Genomic DNA, 19363 nt, shown 5'->3' with positions numbered 1-19363 from the left:
CTATTACTTATGGAATATATGGTCTGTAGCAGAGTGGATTTGGGAGGATGAATGGAGAGCCAAAGCTGGAGCATCAGAATCCATTTAGGACAAACCTGGAGGGGTATGTCCTTGAATAAGCTGGAACCTTTCTTTGTGTTTCTCCTGGTTTGCACCACTTGCACCTTATAACCAAGTGTCCTGATGTAGTCAAGTCCTTTGCCCTCAGAATTCCACTGCAATAAAGAAAAGTTGCATAGAAGAAGATTACAATAAGCTCCTTAACTGAGGATTTTCGAAAAGAAGCTGGTTAGTCTTTAATGGTTTAGACACAACAAATCCTACGTCTTGGCAGAGGCTTAGACTGTCTGACCTTTGCTGTACCTCCTAACTTTATGGTTCTATGATTCTAAGATATTTTAACTATTATAGTTAAAATACACCTGCAAGGAGAACATGTTACATGGGGTGGTTGTCTCCTGACTCCTGTACCTCTCTCCCTGCCTTAGCCCCTCAAAGTCACACAGAACTTGGCTCCATTACAGGAGCCACAAAATGAAGAAAGAGCAATGAGTGGCTATGCTATGTTGGGGAAAATATATTGAATGGCCATTTCCCCTTTCTGCATGCCCCTCCCAAGCCTTCCCCCATTGGATTTGGCCCTTTCATGCTCCATGTTTCATTAGCTGACCGTAGCATATGGACAAATGAAAATAGGGTGTATTTTGTTTTATTTATACCATGAATTCACAGTTATTTATTTCTCCAAGGGGGAAATATATGTAAAGCTGATGAGTTCCTGTGCAACAATTCACTTTGTAAACTCCATTTTTGGGTGTGTGATGGAGAAGATGACTGTGGAGACAACTCAGATGAAGTCCCTGAAATGTGTGGTATGCCTTTTGTTATTTTAATGCTTTGTATTCATGGCACTGAAGTGAATTAGTGAAGTAGAAAGATGTACAGTTTACAACCCTCAATTTAGGAATATATAGAACTCGCTTCACTACCTCTTTTCTGTCAAAGACTCTAAGTTATGTTTTTCCTCATTTGACTTTTAAAGGACTGTCTTAAATATGGGTATACAGACAGTAAGCTTAGATAAAAACAAAATTTACATTAAATTATATTATTCTACAATCCAGTGGAGATTTTAAAATCAGAAATGGCAATAAGCAAATACCTATTTTTTTCTCTCAAATGGGGTTTACAATTACTCTGGTACAGCTTTCAGAGTGGTAGCCATGTTAGTCTGTATCAGCAAAAACAATGAGGAGTCCTTGTGGCACCTTAGAGACTAACAAATTTATTTGGGCATAAGCTTTTGTGGGCTAAAACCCACTTCATCAGATGCATGGAGTGGAACATACAGTAGGGAGGTATAAATACACAGCATATGAAAAGATGGGAGTTGCCTTATCAAGTGTAGGGTCAGTGCTAACGAGCCAATTCAGCTCAGGTGGAAGTGGGCTTAAGTGAATTGGCTCATGGGCACTTGGTGAAGAGACTCTATACCGACAGGAGAGAGCTCTCCCATCAGCATAAAAAATAGCCATGGTAAGGGCTGGGTCGGGGTAAGAGCTGTGTGAGCAGCTATGGAAGACTGGGTCCCTCCACTTGCCCCGGGAGGAGAGCCCGGGCTCTCTGGCCCCGCTCAGGCTTCTGGTTTTGCCAGGGATGGGGCCACCTAGGGAATAGGAAGGGGCAGAGGCATGGCCTTGGGGGGAAGAGGAGGTGCCTCGGGGAGGAGGTCAGAAGCCCCTGACACACACCCCCCCGCCACATCTGGGAAGGCTCCACTGCCCCTCCCCCCTGATGTATTTATAAATAGTAGTTGTATCCCCTTTCAGCCTTCATTTTTCTCACAAAATCTCTCACTGCAACTTGTTCAATTTTAGAGCAGAGCCCTAAACAATCTGAGTGTTTACTGGAGCTTTCATAAGTGAAACTAGGGTTGTCATGAGCCCGTAGTGCTATGAACTAGATTCCTGCAACTTAACCAGCTCCTCTAAGCAACCTGTGTGGCTTCTACTGCGGGACAGATCAGCAGGACAGCCTGCTCAGCTTCTGCTCTATGAGTGAGTAGAGGAAGGGAGGTCCCAGCTGCCTCTCAAGATTCAACAGTGGTCATTACTATTAGCAGATTAAAAATAAGATATTGAGCCCAGTGAGTGGAGGGATAGAAATAACAAAAAGATGACAAAGGGAAAAGACAGTATGAAATGAAACATGACACAAGCATTGAAAATTGAGAGTGGGGCAAATATGAACAACATAAACCAATTAAAGAGAGATATTGCTTCTGAAAGTGAGAGCATAATAAACCACTAGAAAACAATACATCTGAAAACAATACAATGAAGAGGGCAGGAAAGAGGAAAAAATATAGAGATGGAGAGATTATGGGATAAATACATGGAAAAAAGGAATCAAGAGACTTGGGTTATGTTCCAAGCTGTGCCAGTGCTTCATGACCTCAGACAAGTCACTCCATCTCTCTGTGCTTTAGTTTTCCTATCTATAAAATGGGAACAATGATACTTACTCCCCTATGTAAAGTCATTTGAGATCTATGGTTCAAAGAATTGTGAATATGTGTATTATTAACTAATTTATTTAAGATTGTTTATGTTTATATTTTCCTAGCAGATGTCTATCTCTTGTGAGTTTAAGGGTAAGGAAAGGGGTGGATACTCGAATTGGCCAGTTTTTGTACTATGAACATTTTCCAGTTTTCTATTGACGACTATATGTGATTGTTAGCATAAACATCTGGGCTCTGCTTCAACACTAGAGAAGGTTTTGAGCAACTCCAATATCTCCTGCCTCCTTTTTTTAAACAAAAAATCAACTAAATTGATTAACTGCTTAAATCACATCAGGAGGGCATAAAATCATGCAATCATAAAAGCATACACATCCAGTGCTCATTTACCACACTGGAAGGAGGCACAACACAAAGACAGGTAAGCTTTATGAGCAACTGAAGGATGCTTGTGCATAAGGCTAATGTAGTGCCAATCTTTAAAAAAGGGAAGAAGGAAGATCCTGGGAACTACAGGCCAGTCAGCCTCACCTCAGTCCCTGGAAAAATCATGGAGCAGGTCCTCAAAGAATCAATCCTGAAGCACTTGCATGAGAGGAAAGTGATCAGGAACAGCCAGCATGGATTCACCAAGGGAAGGTCATGCCTGACTAATCTAATCGCCTTTTATGATGAGATTACTGGTTCTGTGGATGAAGGGAAAGCAGTGGATGTATTGTTTCTTGACTTTAGCAAAGCTTTTGACACGGTCTCCCATAGTATTCTTGTCAGCAAGTTAAGGAAGTATGGGCTGGATGAATGCACTATAAGGTGGGTAGAAAGCTGGCTAAATTGTCGGGCTCAACGGGTAGTGATCAATGGCTCCATGTCTAGTTGGCAGCCGGTATCAAGTGGAGTGCCCCAAGGGTCGGTCCTGGGGCCGGTTTTATTCAATATCTTCATAAATGATCTGGAGGATGGTGTGGATTGCACTCTCGGCAAATTTGCGGATGATACTAAACTGGGAGGAGTGGTAGATACGCTGGAGGGGAGGGATAGGATACAGAAGGACCTAGACCAATTGGAAGATTGGGCCAAAAGGAATCTGATGAGGTTCAATAAGGATAAGTGCAGGGTCCTGCACTTAGGACGGAAGAACCCAATGCACAGCTACAGACTAGGGACCGAATGGCTAGGCAGCAGTTCTGTGGAAAAGGACCTAGGGGTGACAGTGGACGAGAAGCTGGATATGAGTCAGCAGTGTGCCCTTGTTGCCAAGAAGGCCAATGGCATTTTGGGATGTATAAGTAGGGGCATAGCGAGCAGATCGAGGGACGTGATCGTCCCCCTCTATTCGACATTGGTGAGGCCTCATCTGGAGTACTGTGTCCAGTTTTGGGCCCCACACTTCAAGAGGGATGTGGATAAATTGGAGAGAGTCCAGCGAAGGGCAACAAAAATTATTAGGGGACTGGAACACATGAGTTATGAGGAGAGGCTGAGGGAGCTGGGATTGTTTAGCCTGCAGAAGAGAAGAATGAGGGGGGATTTGATAGCTGCTTTCAACTACCTGAAAGGGGGTTCCAAAGAGGATGGCTCTAGACTGTTCTCAATGGTAGCAGATGACAGAACGAGGAGTAATGGTCTCAAGTTGCAGTGGGGGAGGTTTAGATTGGATATTAGGAAAAACTTTTTCACTACGAGGGTGGTGAAACACTGGAATGCGTTACCTAGGGAGGTGGTAGAATCTCCTTCCTTCGAGGTTTTTAAGGTCAGGCTTGACAAAGCCCTGGCTGGGATGATTTAACTGGGAATTGGTCCTGCTTTGAGCAGGGGGTTGGACTAGATGACCTTCTGGGGTCCCTTCCAACCCTGATATTCTATGATTCTATGATTCTAAGTACAAAAGATTGTTGTTATTCTATATTAATGGATGCTGTCTGATGTTTTCTTTCTACAGTCAAATTTCCATGTCCACCTACAAGACCGTACAGATGTAGAAACAACAGGGTTTGTCTGCGACCTGAACAGATTTGCAATGAGATTGATGACTGTGGTGATAACTCAGATGAAGATCACTGTGGTAGGTGGATTTACCTTTTAAGGCATTCAATTAAAAAACAATTAAAGGCAAATTTTATTACAAAGATTAAATTGTACTTACAAAAAGCTTAATTGAAAGTTTGTGGGTCATAATTTAATTCTCAAAACAATTAGGCTTGACATCTTTGAAACTCTTTAATGCTTTGTGGTCATTTCTATTTTTATGTGCAAGTAGTCTAAACAATATGAAATGCTAATCTTCTTGTGATTTTTCATTTGTAATTATGTAGATAAGATCCCATATAAAGCAAAACCTTGTAAAAAGGATGAGTTTACTTGTAGAGATAAGAAATGTATACCCATGGAGCTGCAGTGTGATCGGTTTGATGACTGTGGAGATGGTTCAGATGAGCAAGGATGCAAAATAAGTGAGTCCGGTTGATAAGCTGTCTGTTTTTCATACTTGTAGCACAAAAGAAGTAACACAATGAACTGGTATTCTTTCATGCAGAACCTATCCAACAAAACAGAGTTTTCATTCACATGAAAAAGTGTAAACTATGTAGTATCCAAACTAATATAGCTGAGACTAATGGTTTAAAGTAGAATATGAAGAAAATTAACAACTTTTCCAAATAATAGTTATTTTGCTTCAGAAAATAATCAACTATCTGACCCTTCAAGAGATGACTCAATCCATTGTGAGCTGGTTTAGCTGTTTAAATTGATTATATTTCATTTCACACCTATTCTTCTCTATCGAAACAAATAAAAAGGTTTTGTGATATGAAATTCTTGATCTGAAACAAAATCACTGAAACTAAGCTGACAGAAGAAACTTATCCAAACATTGATAATACAGTTTTTCAAGACTTGCTAGTCACACAGATATATTTTATTTAAATAAATTCAATGAGCTAATAACTTTCATACACCTAAATTTTATTAACATACATTTATTGTGCAGAAAATACATTAAATTATAGTACCTTGTGGCAATGGGTTGTTTTCTTAGGATGGTTGCAGTATGCTAAGAAAGCCAGCTGTTTGCCAAAATCATGCAGCTATAATTAACTCAATATGAGCTAGAATAATTCTAGAATATATGAGAGTGGCTTTCACAGCCTCTCTTCATTTTTCCGTTTATGTCCTTGCAGCTTGTGGGACATACAAATTTGGTCAAAGGTTCAGTCAGATAAGCCTAATAATACATTTATTCAGGCTTGTTTCAAACTTCTTTGGTACGACATGTAAGCCGAATGTTTCATATGAACAGGCATTTATATGAAATTCTGGTTCTCTGTGTCAGGAGTATGGATTTTTAGAGTAATCTGAGGTTAGGATCCTTATCCCTTTCTCCACCCTCCAGTTAGTTCTCCTGTGAGGTCTGAGGAGTATGAATCCGGACCTTCTCCGATTGTATATATCTTCCTTTGAGGCTCTGCAGTTCTCTTCCTGAAAATAGATTCCTGGAAAATGGTCATCTCGGTCAAGAGAATGGGAGAGCTTTCAACTATCTTCCATGTTTGAGAAAGAAGCTGAATCTATTTTCATTCTCTTCAAGAGTACTGTGAAATCCAGATATATCATAGCCAAATAGATAAAGTTCATTATCCTGGAGTTTACAAAGCTACAGAGTTCCCTGTCCACTAAAACTTAGTGCCCACTCCACAATAACCATGTCCATCTCCTTAGCCAGAGAGGGGGTGCACCAATGGACAAGCTTTGTAAAGATGCACCTTGGAAATACCAAGAGATACTTAACTAATGTGCTAGTGGATGCTGCAGTAATTCTTTTTGAGGTTGTTCTTATGCTGTGTATCCTCCACAATAGTAAAAAAAATGAGATATACATAAAGATGTGTTCCACTATTTTATGGTTTTGGTATCATTTTGGCCATAGTGAAATAAAACTATTTGTTATACAGTCATCTTAAAATTCCTTTTGTCCTGCAGAAAATGATTGTGGTTTGTTTTTTAACAGGAACTTAGTGTTAGAGTTCCCCACAGAATGGGAGGAAGTTTAAGGTTCTTACATGTTAGTTGTATGGATGAACTGTATCATATGTAGTTGAACAAATGCATAAAATCAGTAAAATACCCACTGCTAAAAAACAAATGGATATTTACTAGAGTTGAGTGACGAAAAATGAATAATTTATCTGACAAACTGAACTTCTTCTTTTCCATGTGGAATATTTACGCCAGCTTGCAATTTCCTACATTTGTTGGTTGTTCAGAGATGTTTGAGAGGATTTTTGTATGCGTAATTGTGGTTTTTAAATTTTTTTTGGCTTGATCACAAATATAGTTATCTGAAAATATGCCATATTCTATCAGTATTAATTAGTTGGCTAGGGCAGATAAGAAACATGTTATTGTTTCCATTCCCTAATTGGATGAGAGTTCAGGCACATCATTTGTGGACAGCCACATGTGAGAATTTAAGAGTCCATTTCCACAAAAACCTTGTTCAGATATTTTTGCCAATAATAATCGGTTGGACAAATGTTTGTTGAAATTAAACATAGAAGTATTGTGAGCATGACTGAAATGAATTTAAAATTTTCAGAAACCTTTGTTGTATTCAAGCAGCTTTAGTAGTTACAGTCAAATTTGTTTAATTAAATAGAATGTATCATAAAAAATAAGAGCAATTCTAACAATTAAGTATTTCACCATTTATAGATTTCCATTTTACCAATTTAAGTCTATTCCCATAGGTGCCACTGAATATACTTGTGAAGCTGATGTGAATCCTTGTGGAGATGATGCATACTGTAATCAAACAAAATCATTAGTTTTCTGTCGGTGTAAGCCTGGATTTCAGAGAAACAGGAGGAATAGGCAATGTGAAGGTACAGTATATTTCCTTTGCAGCTTTCATTAAAGCTTTCTATTGCAATTCTTCTACATCCTTTTACTAAGTAAATTAAATGATTGCTTTTAGAGTCATAGAGTTTAAGGTCAGAAGGCACCACCAGATCATCTAGTCTGACTTCCTGAATATCACAGGCCACCAACACCATGCAGCACCCACACATTAAAACCAGCAACTGAAATTAGGACAAAGTCTTACAGCCCAACTAAACTATTATGCGCCAGAGACAAAGAATAGAAGGGACTGAGAAGTACCAGTTCCCACGGCCGCACCAATGGCAGAGAAATGATTGTGAGATATACCCAGGTAATCCTGTCAAATGTCCTGCACCCACATGCTGCAGAGGAAGGCGAAAAACCTTGAGGAAAATTCCTTCCTGGTCCTACAGGTGTTGATCAGTTAGATCCTGACCATGTGAGCAAGAACTCACCAGCCAAGTATCGAGAGAGAGAATGCTCAATGCCACCTCAGAGCCCTGGCCTACCCCATCTTGTGTCCCATTTCCAGCTATGGCCCTCACTGATGCTTCAGAGGAAAGAGATAAAAATAAACAAAATTTCTGACCCCTGCAGGTGAGCTGATTGAAACCCTGAAGCATAAGACACAAACTGGAAGTGAGCACGGGGCTTCTGAGCCCTGCCTCCTGCCATTACAAACAATCATATCACAAACACTAATAAATTTGTACAGCTAATAAAAATTATGTGTACTTATGGGATGTCATTTTACATCTGAGAGTAACTGGACTGTGAAAGTAATCACACATGATATACTTATAATATGGAAAACTACTGCTAGGAATTTGGTTGTTTTTGTTCTGGCTCTAGTTTAGCAATGCAAATTAAAGAATTAACATCACAGGAACTGTCAGAGAATTAGTTTCATTCACTTAGAAGATATAGCATTACTGACATCCTCTTGAGTTTATAGGACTCTTTATTAAAGAATACTGTAAAATGAACTTTTGATACTTCTGAAAAACATGAGATGCTCCATTATGGTTTTTCAGGCACTCCTTCAACAATGCTAAAGTGTGCTCTTCATTGAGGTGGCCTCTGCATATTCATTCTTGGGAGGTTGTTTGCTCCAGTGTCACTGAACTTTAGGAACCTTTTCTGCAAGCAGAACCAACCTTGTGTGGCACTGCACATTCATAGCTGAGGTTATAAAAGGACCCAATCACCTCAGTGTAGAGCCAACTACCTCAGTTCTTGCCATTATGTAGCCAGATCATAGAATCATAGAATCATAGAATATCAGGGTTGGAAGGGACCCCAGAAGGTCATCTAGTCCAACCCCCTGCTCAAAGCAGGACCAATTCCCAGTTAAATCATCCCAGCCAGGGCTTTGTCAAGCCTGACCTTAAAAACCTCTAAGGAAGGAGATTCTACCACCTCCCTAGGTAACTCATTCCAGTGTTTCACCACCCTCTTAGTGAAAAAGTTTTTCCTAATATCCAATCTAAACCTCCCCCACTGCAACTTGAGACCATTACTCCTCGTTCTGTCATCTGCTACCATTGAGAACAGTCTAGAGCCATCCTCTTTGGAACCCCCTTTCAGGTAGTTGAAAGCAGCTATCAAATCCCCCCTCATTCTTCTCTTCTGCAGGCTAAACAATCCCAGCTCCCTCAGCCTCTCCTCATAACTCATGTGTTCCAGTCCCCTAATCATTTTTGTTGCCCTTCGCTGGACTCTCTCCAATTTATCCACATCCTTCTTGAAGTGTGGGGCCCAAAACTGGACACAGTACTCCAGATGAGGCCTCACCAATGTCGAATAGAGGGGAACGATCACGTCCCTCGATCTGCTCGCTATGCCCCTACTTATACATCCCAAAATGCCATTGGCCTTCTTGGCAACAAGGGCACACTGCTGACTCATATCCAGCTTCTCGTCCACTGTCACCCCTAGGTCCTTTTCCGCAGAACTGCTGCCTAGCCGCGATCAGCCGCGATCAGCCGAACCTGCAGATGCGAAACAAACTGGTCCGGCGCGCCAGAGGCTTTCCCTGAACAAGCGGCGTCCCAAGTTTGGGAAACACTGCCCTAGATGGTTTCTTTGTTTATAAGACCTTCATACTTCAACCTTTTATAAAATGCAGAGTCCCCATGCCCTCCGCACAGATGAGGCCTTATGATTGCAGTTCCTGCATCTAACGTTGGATCAGCTGTGAAGTCACAGACTAAGCCAAGTTTGGATTCAAAGTTAGGCATGTCATAGAATCACAGAAGTGTAGGACTGGAATGGACCTCAGTAGATCATCTAGTCCAGTCCTGTGCACTCAAGGTAGGACTACATAATAACTAGACCAGACCTGTTCTTAAAAACCACCAATGAATCACAGAATATCAGGGTTGGAAGGGACCTCAGGAGATCATCTAGTCCAACCCCCTGCTCCAAGCAGGACTAATCCCCAAGTAAATCATCCCAGCCAGGGCTTTGTCAAGCCTGACCTTAAAAACTTCTAAGAAGGAGATTCCACCACCTCCCTAGGTAACGCATTCCAGTGTTTCACCACCCTCCTAGTGAAAAAGTTTTTCCTAATATCCAACCTAAACCTCCCCCACTGCAACTTGAGACCATTACTCCTCGTTATGTCATCTGCTACCACTGAGAACAGTCTAGATCCATCCTCTTTGGAACCCCCTTTCAGTTAGTTGAAAGCAGCTATCAAATCCCCCCTCATTCTTCTCTTCCGCAAACTAAACAATCCCAGTTCCCTCAGCCTCTCCTCATAACTCATGTGTTCCAGTCCCCTAATTATTTTTGTTGCCCTCTGCTGGACATTTTCCAATTTTTCCACATCCTTCTTGTAGTGTGGTGCCCAATACTGGACACAGTACTCCAGATGAGGCCTCACCAATGTCGAATAGAGGGCAATGATCACGTCCCTCAATCTGCTGGCAATGCCCCTACTTATACATCCCAAAATGCCATTGGACTTCTTGGCAACAAGGGCACACTGTTGACTCATATCCAGCTTTTCATCCACTGTAACCCCTAGGTCCTTTTCCACAGAACTGCTGCCTAGCCATTTGGTCCCTAGTCTGTAGCGGTGCATGGGATTCTTCCATCCTAAGTGCAGGACTCTGCACTTGTCCTTGTTGAACCTCATCAGATTTCTTTTGGCCCAATCCTCCAATTTGTCTAGTCCCTCTGTATCCTATCCCTACCCTCCAGAGTATCTACCTCTCCTCCCAGTTTAGTGTCATCTGCAAACTTGCTGAGGGTGCAATCCACAACATCCTCCAGATCATTTATGAAGATATTGAACAAAACCGGCCCAAGGACCGACTGTTGGGGCACTCCACTTGATGCCGGCTGCCAGCTAGACATGGAGCCATTGATCACTACCCGTTGAGCCCGACAATCTAGCCAGCTTCCTTCCACCTTATAGTCCATTCATCCAGCCCATACTTCTTTAACTTGCTGGCAAGAATACTGTGTCAAAAGCTTTGCTAAAGTCAAGGAACAACACGTCCACTGCTTTCCCCTCATCCACAGAGCCAGTTATCTTGTCATAGAAGGCAATTAGATTAGTCAGGCATGACTTGCCCTTGGTGAATCCATGCTGACTGTTCCTGATCACTTTCCTCTCCTCTAAGTGCTTCAGAATTGATTCCTTGAGGACCTGCTCCATGATTTTTCCAGGGACTGAGGTGAGGCTGACTGGCCTGTAGTTCTCAGGATCCTCCTTCTTCCCTTTTTTAAAGATTACTGAAATTCCACAGCCTCCCTAATCAATATGTTCCAGTGCTTAACTACTCTGAGTTAGGAAGCATTTCCTAATCATAGAGTCATAGAAGATTAGGGTTGGAAGATACCTCAGAAGGTCATTTAGTCCAACCCCCTACTCAAAGCAGGACCAACACCAAGTAAATCATCCCAGCCAGGGCTTTGTCAAGCCAGGCCTTAAAAACCTCTAAAGATGGAGATTCCACCACCACCCAGGGTAACCCATTCCAGTGTGTCATCACCCTCCTAGTGAAATAGTGTTTCCTAATACCCAGTCTAGACCTCCCTCACTGCGACTTGAGACCATTGCTTCTTGTTCTGCTATCTGCCATCACTGAGAACAGCCGAGCTCCATCCATAAAGTCCAACCTAAACCTCCCTTGCTGCAATTCAAGTCCATTGTTTCTTGTCCTATTCTCAGAGGTTAACAAGAACAATTTTTCTCCCTCTTCCTTGTAACAACTTTTTGTGTACTTGAAAAATTGTTATCATGTCCCCTCTCAGACTTCTCTTCTCCAGACTAAACAAACCCAACTTTTTCAGTCTTTCCTCACAGGTCATGTTTTCTAGACCTTTAATCATTTTTGTTGCTCTCTTCTGGACTTTCTCCAATTTGTTCACATCTTTCCTTAAATGTGTCGCCCAGAACTGGAGAGAATACTCTAGTTGAGGCCTAATCAGTGCGGAGTAGAGTGGAAGAATTACTTCTCATATCTCGCTGATAACACTCCTGCTAATATATCCCAAAATGATGTTTGCTTTTTTTGAAACAATGTTATAATGTTGACTCATATTTAGCTTGTGATCAACCATATCCCCATATTTCTTTCTGTAGGCAGTCTTTTCCCATTTTATATGTGTGAAATTGATTTTTCCTTCCTCAGTTGAGTATTTTGCATTTGTTCTTATTGAATTTCACCCTGTTTACTTCAGACCATTTCTCCAGTTTGTCATGGTCATTTTGAATATTAAGCCTCTCCTCCAAAGCCCTGGCCAACCCCTCTGTATTTTGTTTCATCCACAAACTTTATAAGTGTAATCTTTATGCAATTATTTAAATCATTGATGAAGATATTGAACGGAACCGGTCCCAGTACCAATCCCTGAGGGACCTCACTCATTATGCCCTTCCAGTGACTGTAAATCACTGATAACTACTCTGTGGAAATGGTTTTCCAACCAGTTATGCACCCATCTTATAGTAGCTCCATCTTGATTGTATTTCCCTAGTTTGTTTATGAGTCAGTCATGTGAGACTGCATCAAAAGCCTTACTAAAGTCAAGATATACCAAATCTACTGTTTCCCCTCATCCACAAGGTTTGTTACCCTATCAAAGAAAGCTATTAGGTTGGTTTGACATGATTTGTTCTTGAAAAAATCCATGCTGACTGTTACTTATCACCTTATTATCTTTTAGATATTGGCAAATTGATTGCTTGGTTATTTGCTCCATTATATTTTTAGGTACTGAAATTAAGTTGACAGCTCTGTAATTCCCTGAATTGTCCTTATTTCCCTTTTTATAGATTGCTACTATATTTGCCCTCTTCCATGAGCTTTTGAAAATAATCGCTAATGGCTCAAATATCTCCTCAGTCAACTCTTTGAGTATTTTAGGATGTATTTAATCAGGTCCAAGTGACTTAAAGACACGTAACTTGTCTAAGTAATTTTTAACTTGTTCTCTCCCTATTTTGGCCTCAGATCCTGCCTTATTTTCACTTGTGTTCACTATATTAGCCTTTTTTGGTGAAAACTGATCATGGGCCACCGTGACAACAAAAAGTTGTTGTCAGACAGAATAGGATCTAAGGCTATAGTGTCTATGTTTTCAATGAGCACTAAGGTTTCATAATCATTAAGAAGATTACTCTGAGAAGTGAGTCTTCTAGTGAGAAATGTCTGCAATGTCAAAGCCAAATTTGACTTCTGCATAATCCATCCGTACCTATGAAATCTATTATAAAGGCATACTGGTGTAATATCAGCATAAGAGGTGGCCTCAGCATCACAAAGATTTATTCCATTTTAACATGCTAGGACAGGGACTACCCTGAATGCCTATGAATCTGCTACCTTCTTTCTTGATCAGTGTGGACAACACCTGTCACCCAGGCCCATCATTTGGTCATCCTCTTTGACTCCGGCTTCTTTCTAGGTTCTCACATACAGGGGATATATGTGTTATATATATGTTATGCAGAAAAAAAATCAACTATATATATATAACATATTTATATATAACATACATAACATCTTTAAGATATGCCCTTTCCTATCCATACACATAGAACTATACCTGTCATCCAAGTTCTTGACATCTCATGTCTTGATTACCGTAACATCTTTCTCTCTGGCTTTAACAAATGCAAGCTTACTTCACCTATATCCATTCAGAATGCTGCTGCAAAGGTCATTTTCCTATTGCATCACTTTGACCATATCACTCCACCGGCTCCCTCTTCTCTTTTGCATCAAACATGAGTTGCTTGTTTTCACTTTCAAGACCTTTCACAGTCAGTCCGCATTCTATCTATCATATCTCATTTGCTGTTGAGCTGCCAGTGCTCACCTCTAATCAGCCAATGATGCTAGTCTCCATGGCCCCTTTGTTAAAATTTCAAAATTTTTCTCCCAATCTCCCTCTCATGTTTGGGAGGTGCTCCCCATAAAGCCACCTGATTATCCACGTGCAAATCCTTCCTCAAAACTTTCCTTTGCCATGATGCTTATTAAAAACTTCACTAGGTTTAGGCTGCTGGTGTGCAGAGACCAATGCCTGTCATGCTGACCAATACTGTCTCATTGTTTATATGTACTTCCCTATCTATTTATATCCATGAGTCATCTCTTGTCTTATATTTAGACTGTAAGACCCTCTAGGGTAGAGACTGTCTTCTTGTTCTGTGTTTCTACCACACCTATCACAAGGAGGTTTTAGTCCAGGTCTAGGGCTCTTAGGCACTGTGGTAATAAAAATGATAAATAATAGTAATAATGATATCATCAGTGGGGGGTCCTTTTCAGTACTATCTCTCCTCAAGTGGGTCATCAGTTCCAGGATCCCATTGTAACCATGCCTTAGTGTGTCACAACTGAGGATGCCAAATTCAGGATGAACTGCTGAAAAATAGGGCAAGCACAACTCAAAACTGGTGGTTATTCTTTTATGAGATATACCAAACCAGCCACAAAAGTAAACTCCTGTCTCACCACACTGGCTAACAAGAAAACATAAAGGCAGTTTCCTCAGGCATTCCAGGTCCTACCATCAAAAACAGTGGGTTCAGAGATGAGTGGTTCTTTACAACGAGTCTCATCAAATAATAGGTTCTTCTGATTCCAAAGGACCAGCTCTACACCCAGTCAATATATAGCTTAAATATTACACCAAAATCATGCTAATGCCAATCCTTTAATATCAAAATCTAAAGGTTTATTTATAAAAAGAAAGAAAGAAATGTGAGCGTTAAATGAATCAGTTACATACAGTAATGGCAAAATTCTTGGTTCAGACTTGTAGCAGTGATGGAATAAACTTCTGGCTTAAGTCAAGTCTCTGGAGTACATCCACAGCTTGGATGGGTCATTCAGTCCTTTGGTCAGAGCTTCAGTTTGTAGCAAAGTTCCTCCGGGGTAGGAAGCAGGATTGAAGACATAATGGAGGTGTTTCCAGGGCCTTTCATAGCTTTTGCCATGTGGAGGGCATCCCATTGTTCTTACTGTGGAAAATTACAGCAATAAGATAGAGTTTGGAGTCACATGGGCAAGTCACATATTCATGCCCAATTTCCCTCAGTCATTGCAAGAAGCAATTACCTACACTCTGGACAGCACATTTACATGACAGTCCACTCAGTGTAGATGGGCATCTCCCATGGTCCACTGTCAGTCAAGTGTTTCTTGATGGGCCACTTAATTTGAACAGTTCCTCCAAGATGTGCTGGCTAGCTACTTTGTGGGCATTACCCCAGGAGCAAACATTTGAAATCCAAGTATAGAGCCATTACTCATAATTTCAAATACAAAAATGATACATACATACAGATTGCATAATCATAACCATCAAATCATAACCTTTTCATAGACACCTCTCTCAACAACCTTTGTACAATATTCGCTGCAAATATATAACAGTGGTTTCAACAATGATCTATATGGTCATATTTTAATTAGATAATGTCACACCCATCCACAACTAAATGCTTATTAGGTACTGGAAGATAAGATCCAGAATTTTCTAACCTATGCCACTCAGGGCTCATTGGTTATTGCAGTGAGGGACAAGAAGAATTGATCCAAATTAGGTCATACGTTCTCATTGGAAAGGATGCCAAAAATATTTGACTCCTTGGGACCAAGAGGGCATTTGTGTGGCTGCAACAGACATTACTTTCCAAAAAGTCTAGGAAACATGGCTTACAAGGGTATACAGTCTATACTTAGGCAGCTCTCTAAGAATTAAATGTATTATGGTAAATAATCATTTGTCTGGGTATTTAAAACCAATGAAGGAATCTAAAATTTTCTTTATCAATTTACTTAGTGAGCTAATGCCTCTATATAAAGAAAGTTCATCAGGGTGCAAGACTAATGCCAACACATGCAACAAAAACTAAAGCAGAGAAAGCTTATATTACATTTCTTTCATCAAGGCATGTACAAATTCATGTGTATAAATCTGCGTTTTCTGGCACTTGTGTGTCTGATGGGAAAAAGATTAAATTTGTAATATGGAGTATGAATTCTGATGATGAGTCATCAGAATTCATACTCATATTACAAACTTTAATCCTTTTCCCATCAGACACACAAGTGCCAGACAACACAGATTTATACATGTGAGTTTGCACATGCCTTGATGAAAGAAGTGTAATATAAGCTTTCTCTGCCTTAGTTTTTCTTCATCTTTAATTATTTGTTTAGAGGTAATACCTTTCATTGGACTAACTAGAAAAAAAAACCCATTGTACAGACAAGTCGTTCAGGCATAAAAATCCCTTTCGTCTCGTCTTAAAATTCCTTCATTCTGTACCACTCTTAACTAAGCAGCCTCATTGTTGTCTCATTCACTTCCAAGAACAGGAATTGAGGAATGCAGAAAGGGTAAATTTGATTCTCCCCTTCTTCCCACCTCTTCATTAACTCACTCTTCCCAGTCAATTCTGTTCTATTAGTTAAATTCATCAGTAGATGTTGCATACAACCAGTTTGTTTTTTGTTTATTTGTTTTTATTTTATCTGTCAGGCTTCTATCAGACTAAGATTGCCACTATTATTTCTTAGGTTGTTCAAAATGAAAGATCACTGGCATGTGGAAACTTCATCCATCCTGACTAAGTTAGCTTTGAAAAAAAGGAGCATTTTCTCAATGAGATGCATAGAGAAATTAGTTGCATAATTGTAATTAACATACAGTTCAATACCATTTAATTTTTGTGTATGGTTTTATGTACATGTCAAAAACACTTTACAGAAATAGCACATTATCCTAGAGGAAATAATGTTGAGATTTCCAGAAAAATGAGGGAGCAGGAAAAAATGTTAATGGAGTGAAAGAGTTGAGATAAATGTGACTTTTCACAAGAATGAGGACCTCAGTCATAGCTACCAGCTAAACGAATCAAGATAAGAAGATGGGCAAGATACAGAGGGATTTAGATTTGTGTGTAATTTGCCTGAAGGTATTAAAGCAAGATTAAAGCAAGCAATGAAATGTCAGAGGACCAAAGTCAGAAGTTTAAATGATTCCATAATGGAAGATGTAAACAGATGATTTTAAGCTTCCAACAGGAATTTCAATAGATCCATTAAAGCGGTGGAATTTAAACTACTAAATGAAGGTACTGGTGATCAGATTGTTTTGTGACAAGCTGAAGAAGAATAGCAATCTATAACCTTGAAAGCTGTACTGAGATCAGATATAATAAGGGAGAGGAGTGAGTTATTAAATACCTTGAGAAGGGTGCCCTCTGCAATGTAAAGGGTGCCCAGCTAGTTTGAGAGCAGTCAAGATTGTTGTGCTGCAAGTGTTACTCAGAAAAGTGAGAGAAGATCCACTTTCTCCATATCCTTTCTCAGGGGCAGATTGTGAACTGTCGTGAATTGATGAGCAGTTACTTGCACAAGTATTTTGATTTACTTCAGTGGGACTACTCACAAATGTGACTAAGAGCTTTTCAACCTAACCTTACCTTAAGTAAAGGGGAGTAGGCAAGTAAGAAACGGTGAAGTGTAGGTTTTCTATGAGATGGTGATAATGACAGTTTTGAGCATGCCATAGAGAGATCCCTTGGAGATGTCGATAATACTCTGACTTTTTAATCTTCACAATTGATTACAAATGTTTATTAATGATAACGGAGAGATATTAGAGACGAGTAGGAAGGAAGGAGACGAAATAAGACTGGAGGAGAGTCTGGTGAGGAAGTGTTTTGTTCACAGCTGGAATGAGGGAATGAAGTCCTTGGAAGTTCATGTTCAGATGAATGCTAGAACAGTGGACTGATCATTTTAATCCAAGTATGTATTATCTTATGATGAGTGCTTTTCCCCCTAGATATCAATGAATGCATGATATTTGGCACCTGTTCACATCAATGTACTAATGTTAAAGGATCATACAAATGTATATGTGAGAGAAATTATAAGGAAAAGAATAACAGCTGCATAGCAAAAGGTAAGGCTACAAAAATTATACTAATTAATAATAATCAGTTAATTGCTTACATCATTATTTACATATTTAATGGCTACTACTGTATTTTGACTTTATAATTCATGTTAAGAAAAATGAGTCAAATAGTTCAAACAATGTAGATTTACTTGTGATCATCAAGAAAGCAGTCTTTCCAAGTATACATAAGCAAATTGTCTCTTTGCCTGCATGTGTTTTACATTTCTACCACTACAATTTCTCCTGTTTAAATATGTCTTCCATAAAGGTTAAGACACATAATATTAATATTAAAACACAAATGACTGAAAAGTCAGATAAAGATTTTATTAAATAATGTAGGTATTTTGTTGAAGTTTTAGAAGCCTGAGAGCAGAATCAGATTTTTTTCATGGAAACGTTTTCTAATGTTTGGAGCAAATGACTGGGTATTTGGAGGCTTTCCCACTGGTTTGCTGAGCAATCTTGGACAAATCACCTAGGCCCCAGAACTACAGGTATTTAGGCACCTAATTCACATAGGCACTTTTGAAAATCCCGCTAGGCACCCATATGCATCTTTAGGTGCCCAGGTACTTTTTGAAATCTGACCTTAATCTCTCTGTGCCTTAGTATGCCGAACTGGAAGTGGAACAATAATATTTACCCACTGTGGCATAATGCTTTGAAGTAATATATAAATGCAAAGTGAATACATATGCATATATTATTATTGTTGGCAAAATGCTAGTGGCTAATGGACTGTGTTAAGGAGTTTTATGCTCCTCCACATTATATAACATTTAGGGGGTCAATTTTCATTGACTTAAAAGAAAAACAAGCAATAATCCACTGCCGGAATGAAATAATTTAAATTTCTATTCTCTATTAAAATGTCATTTTTCAATTGTTGGATATATGAAAGTATGTCCACAGTACTTCCATAGTAGTTCCTAACAATCCTACAGTGGAGGTGAGGTTATAGTGTATTGTGGGTGGCAACAGTCAACACCATATGAACACTGAATGCCCCATTTCTCCTCACGGTGACCTGTCACAGAAGGATGACTTTCCTGAGTCAATATTAATTTGCTCTACAGGTAAAAAGAACTCTATCAGGGTTCATAATCTCCACTGAGGAACCAATAAGATCAAGATAAAGGATCTTGAGCACACCCTGCTGCTGCTGATGGGCAGCTACTTGTAATCAAGGGTGACACAGAAGAATTTAACATTAGGCTTATAATTTAATAATTACCTTTATCTATTGATCCTTAGTCTTCATACAAGTTTTTGGTCACACTCATTACCCTGTCTGTCAATGCACCATTCTGACGGATTGCACATAACTGCATGGCCACTATTTCTGTTACTATTTCCTATGACATTAGCAATAGTGGGGGAGCAAATGGCCTTGAATATCTTATATCCATAAGGCATGAAATCTTGGATGGTAGTTACTGTAAATCATGTATTGTGGACAAATATGATTTAAATTTTAAAATAAAGCAACGACCATTAGTGTGCTATTTATATATCCAA

At 39.7% G+C, this 19363-nt stretch overlaps 1 protein-coding gene across 1 annotated transcript in view; it reads left to right on the top strand.

Annotated features, from left to right (window-relative positions):
• Positions 1-19363, top strand: part of LRP1B (LDL receptor related protein 1B) — a gene marked incomplete at its 5' end in the record, with an annotated part of 885246 nt that overhangs the window by 756411 nt on the left and 109472 nt on the right. The window contains 5 exons of the mRNA XM_084642729.1: positions 750-872; positions 4464-4586; positions 4837-4974; positions 7270-7404; positions 17726-17845. Of these exons, the coding sequence (XP_084498855.1) occupies positions 750-872; positions 4464-4586; positions 4837-4974; positions 7270-7404; positions 17726-17845 (639 nt within the window). The remainder of the gene's footprint in view (positions 1-749; positions 873-4463; positions 4587-4836; positions 4975-7269; positions 7405-17725; positions 17846-19363) is intronic.

The sequence above is a fragment of the Lepidochelys olivacea genome (assembly GCF_965140295.1).
Source record: "Lepidochelys olivacea isolate rLepOli2 genome assembly, chromosome: 11".
NCBI lineage: Eukaryota > Metazoa > Chordata > Testudines > Cheloniidae > Lepidochelys > Lepidochelys olivacea.
This window is presented reverse-complemented; position numbering and strand designations above follow the sequence as displayed.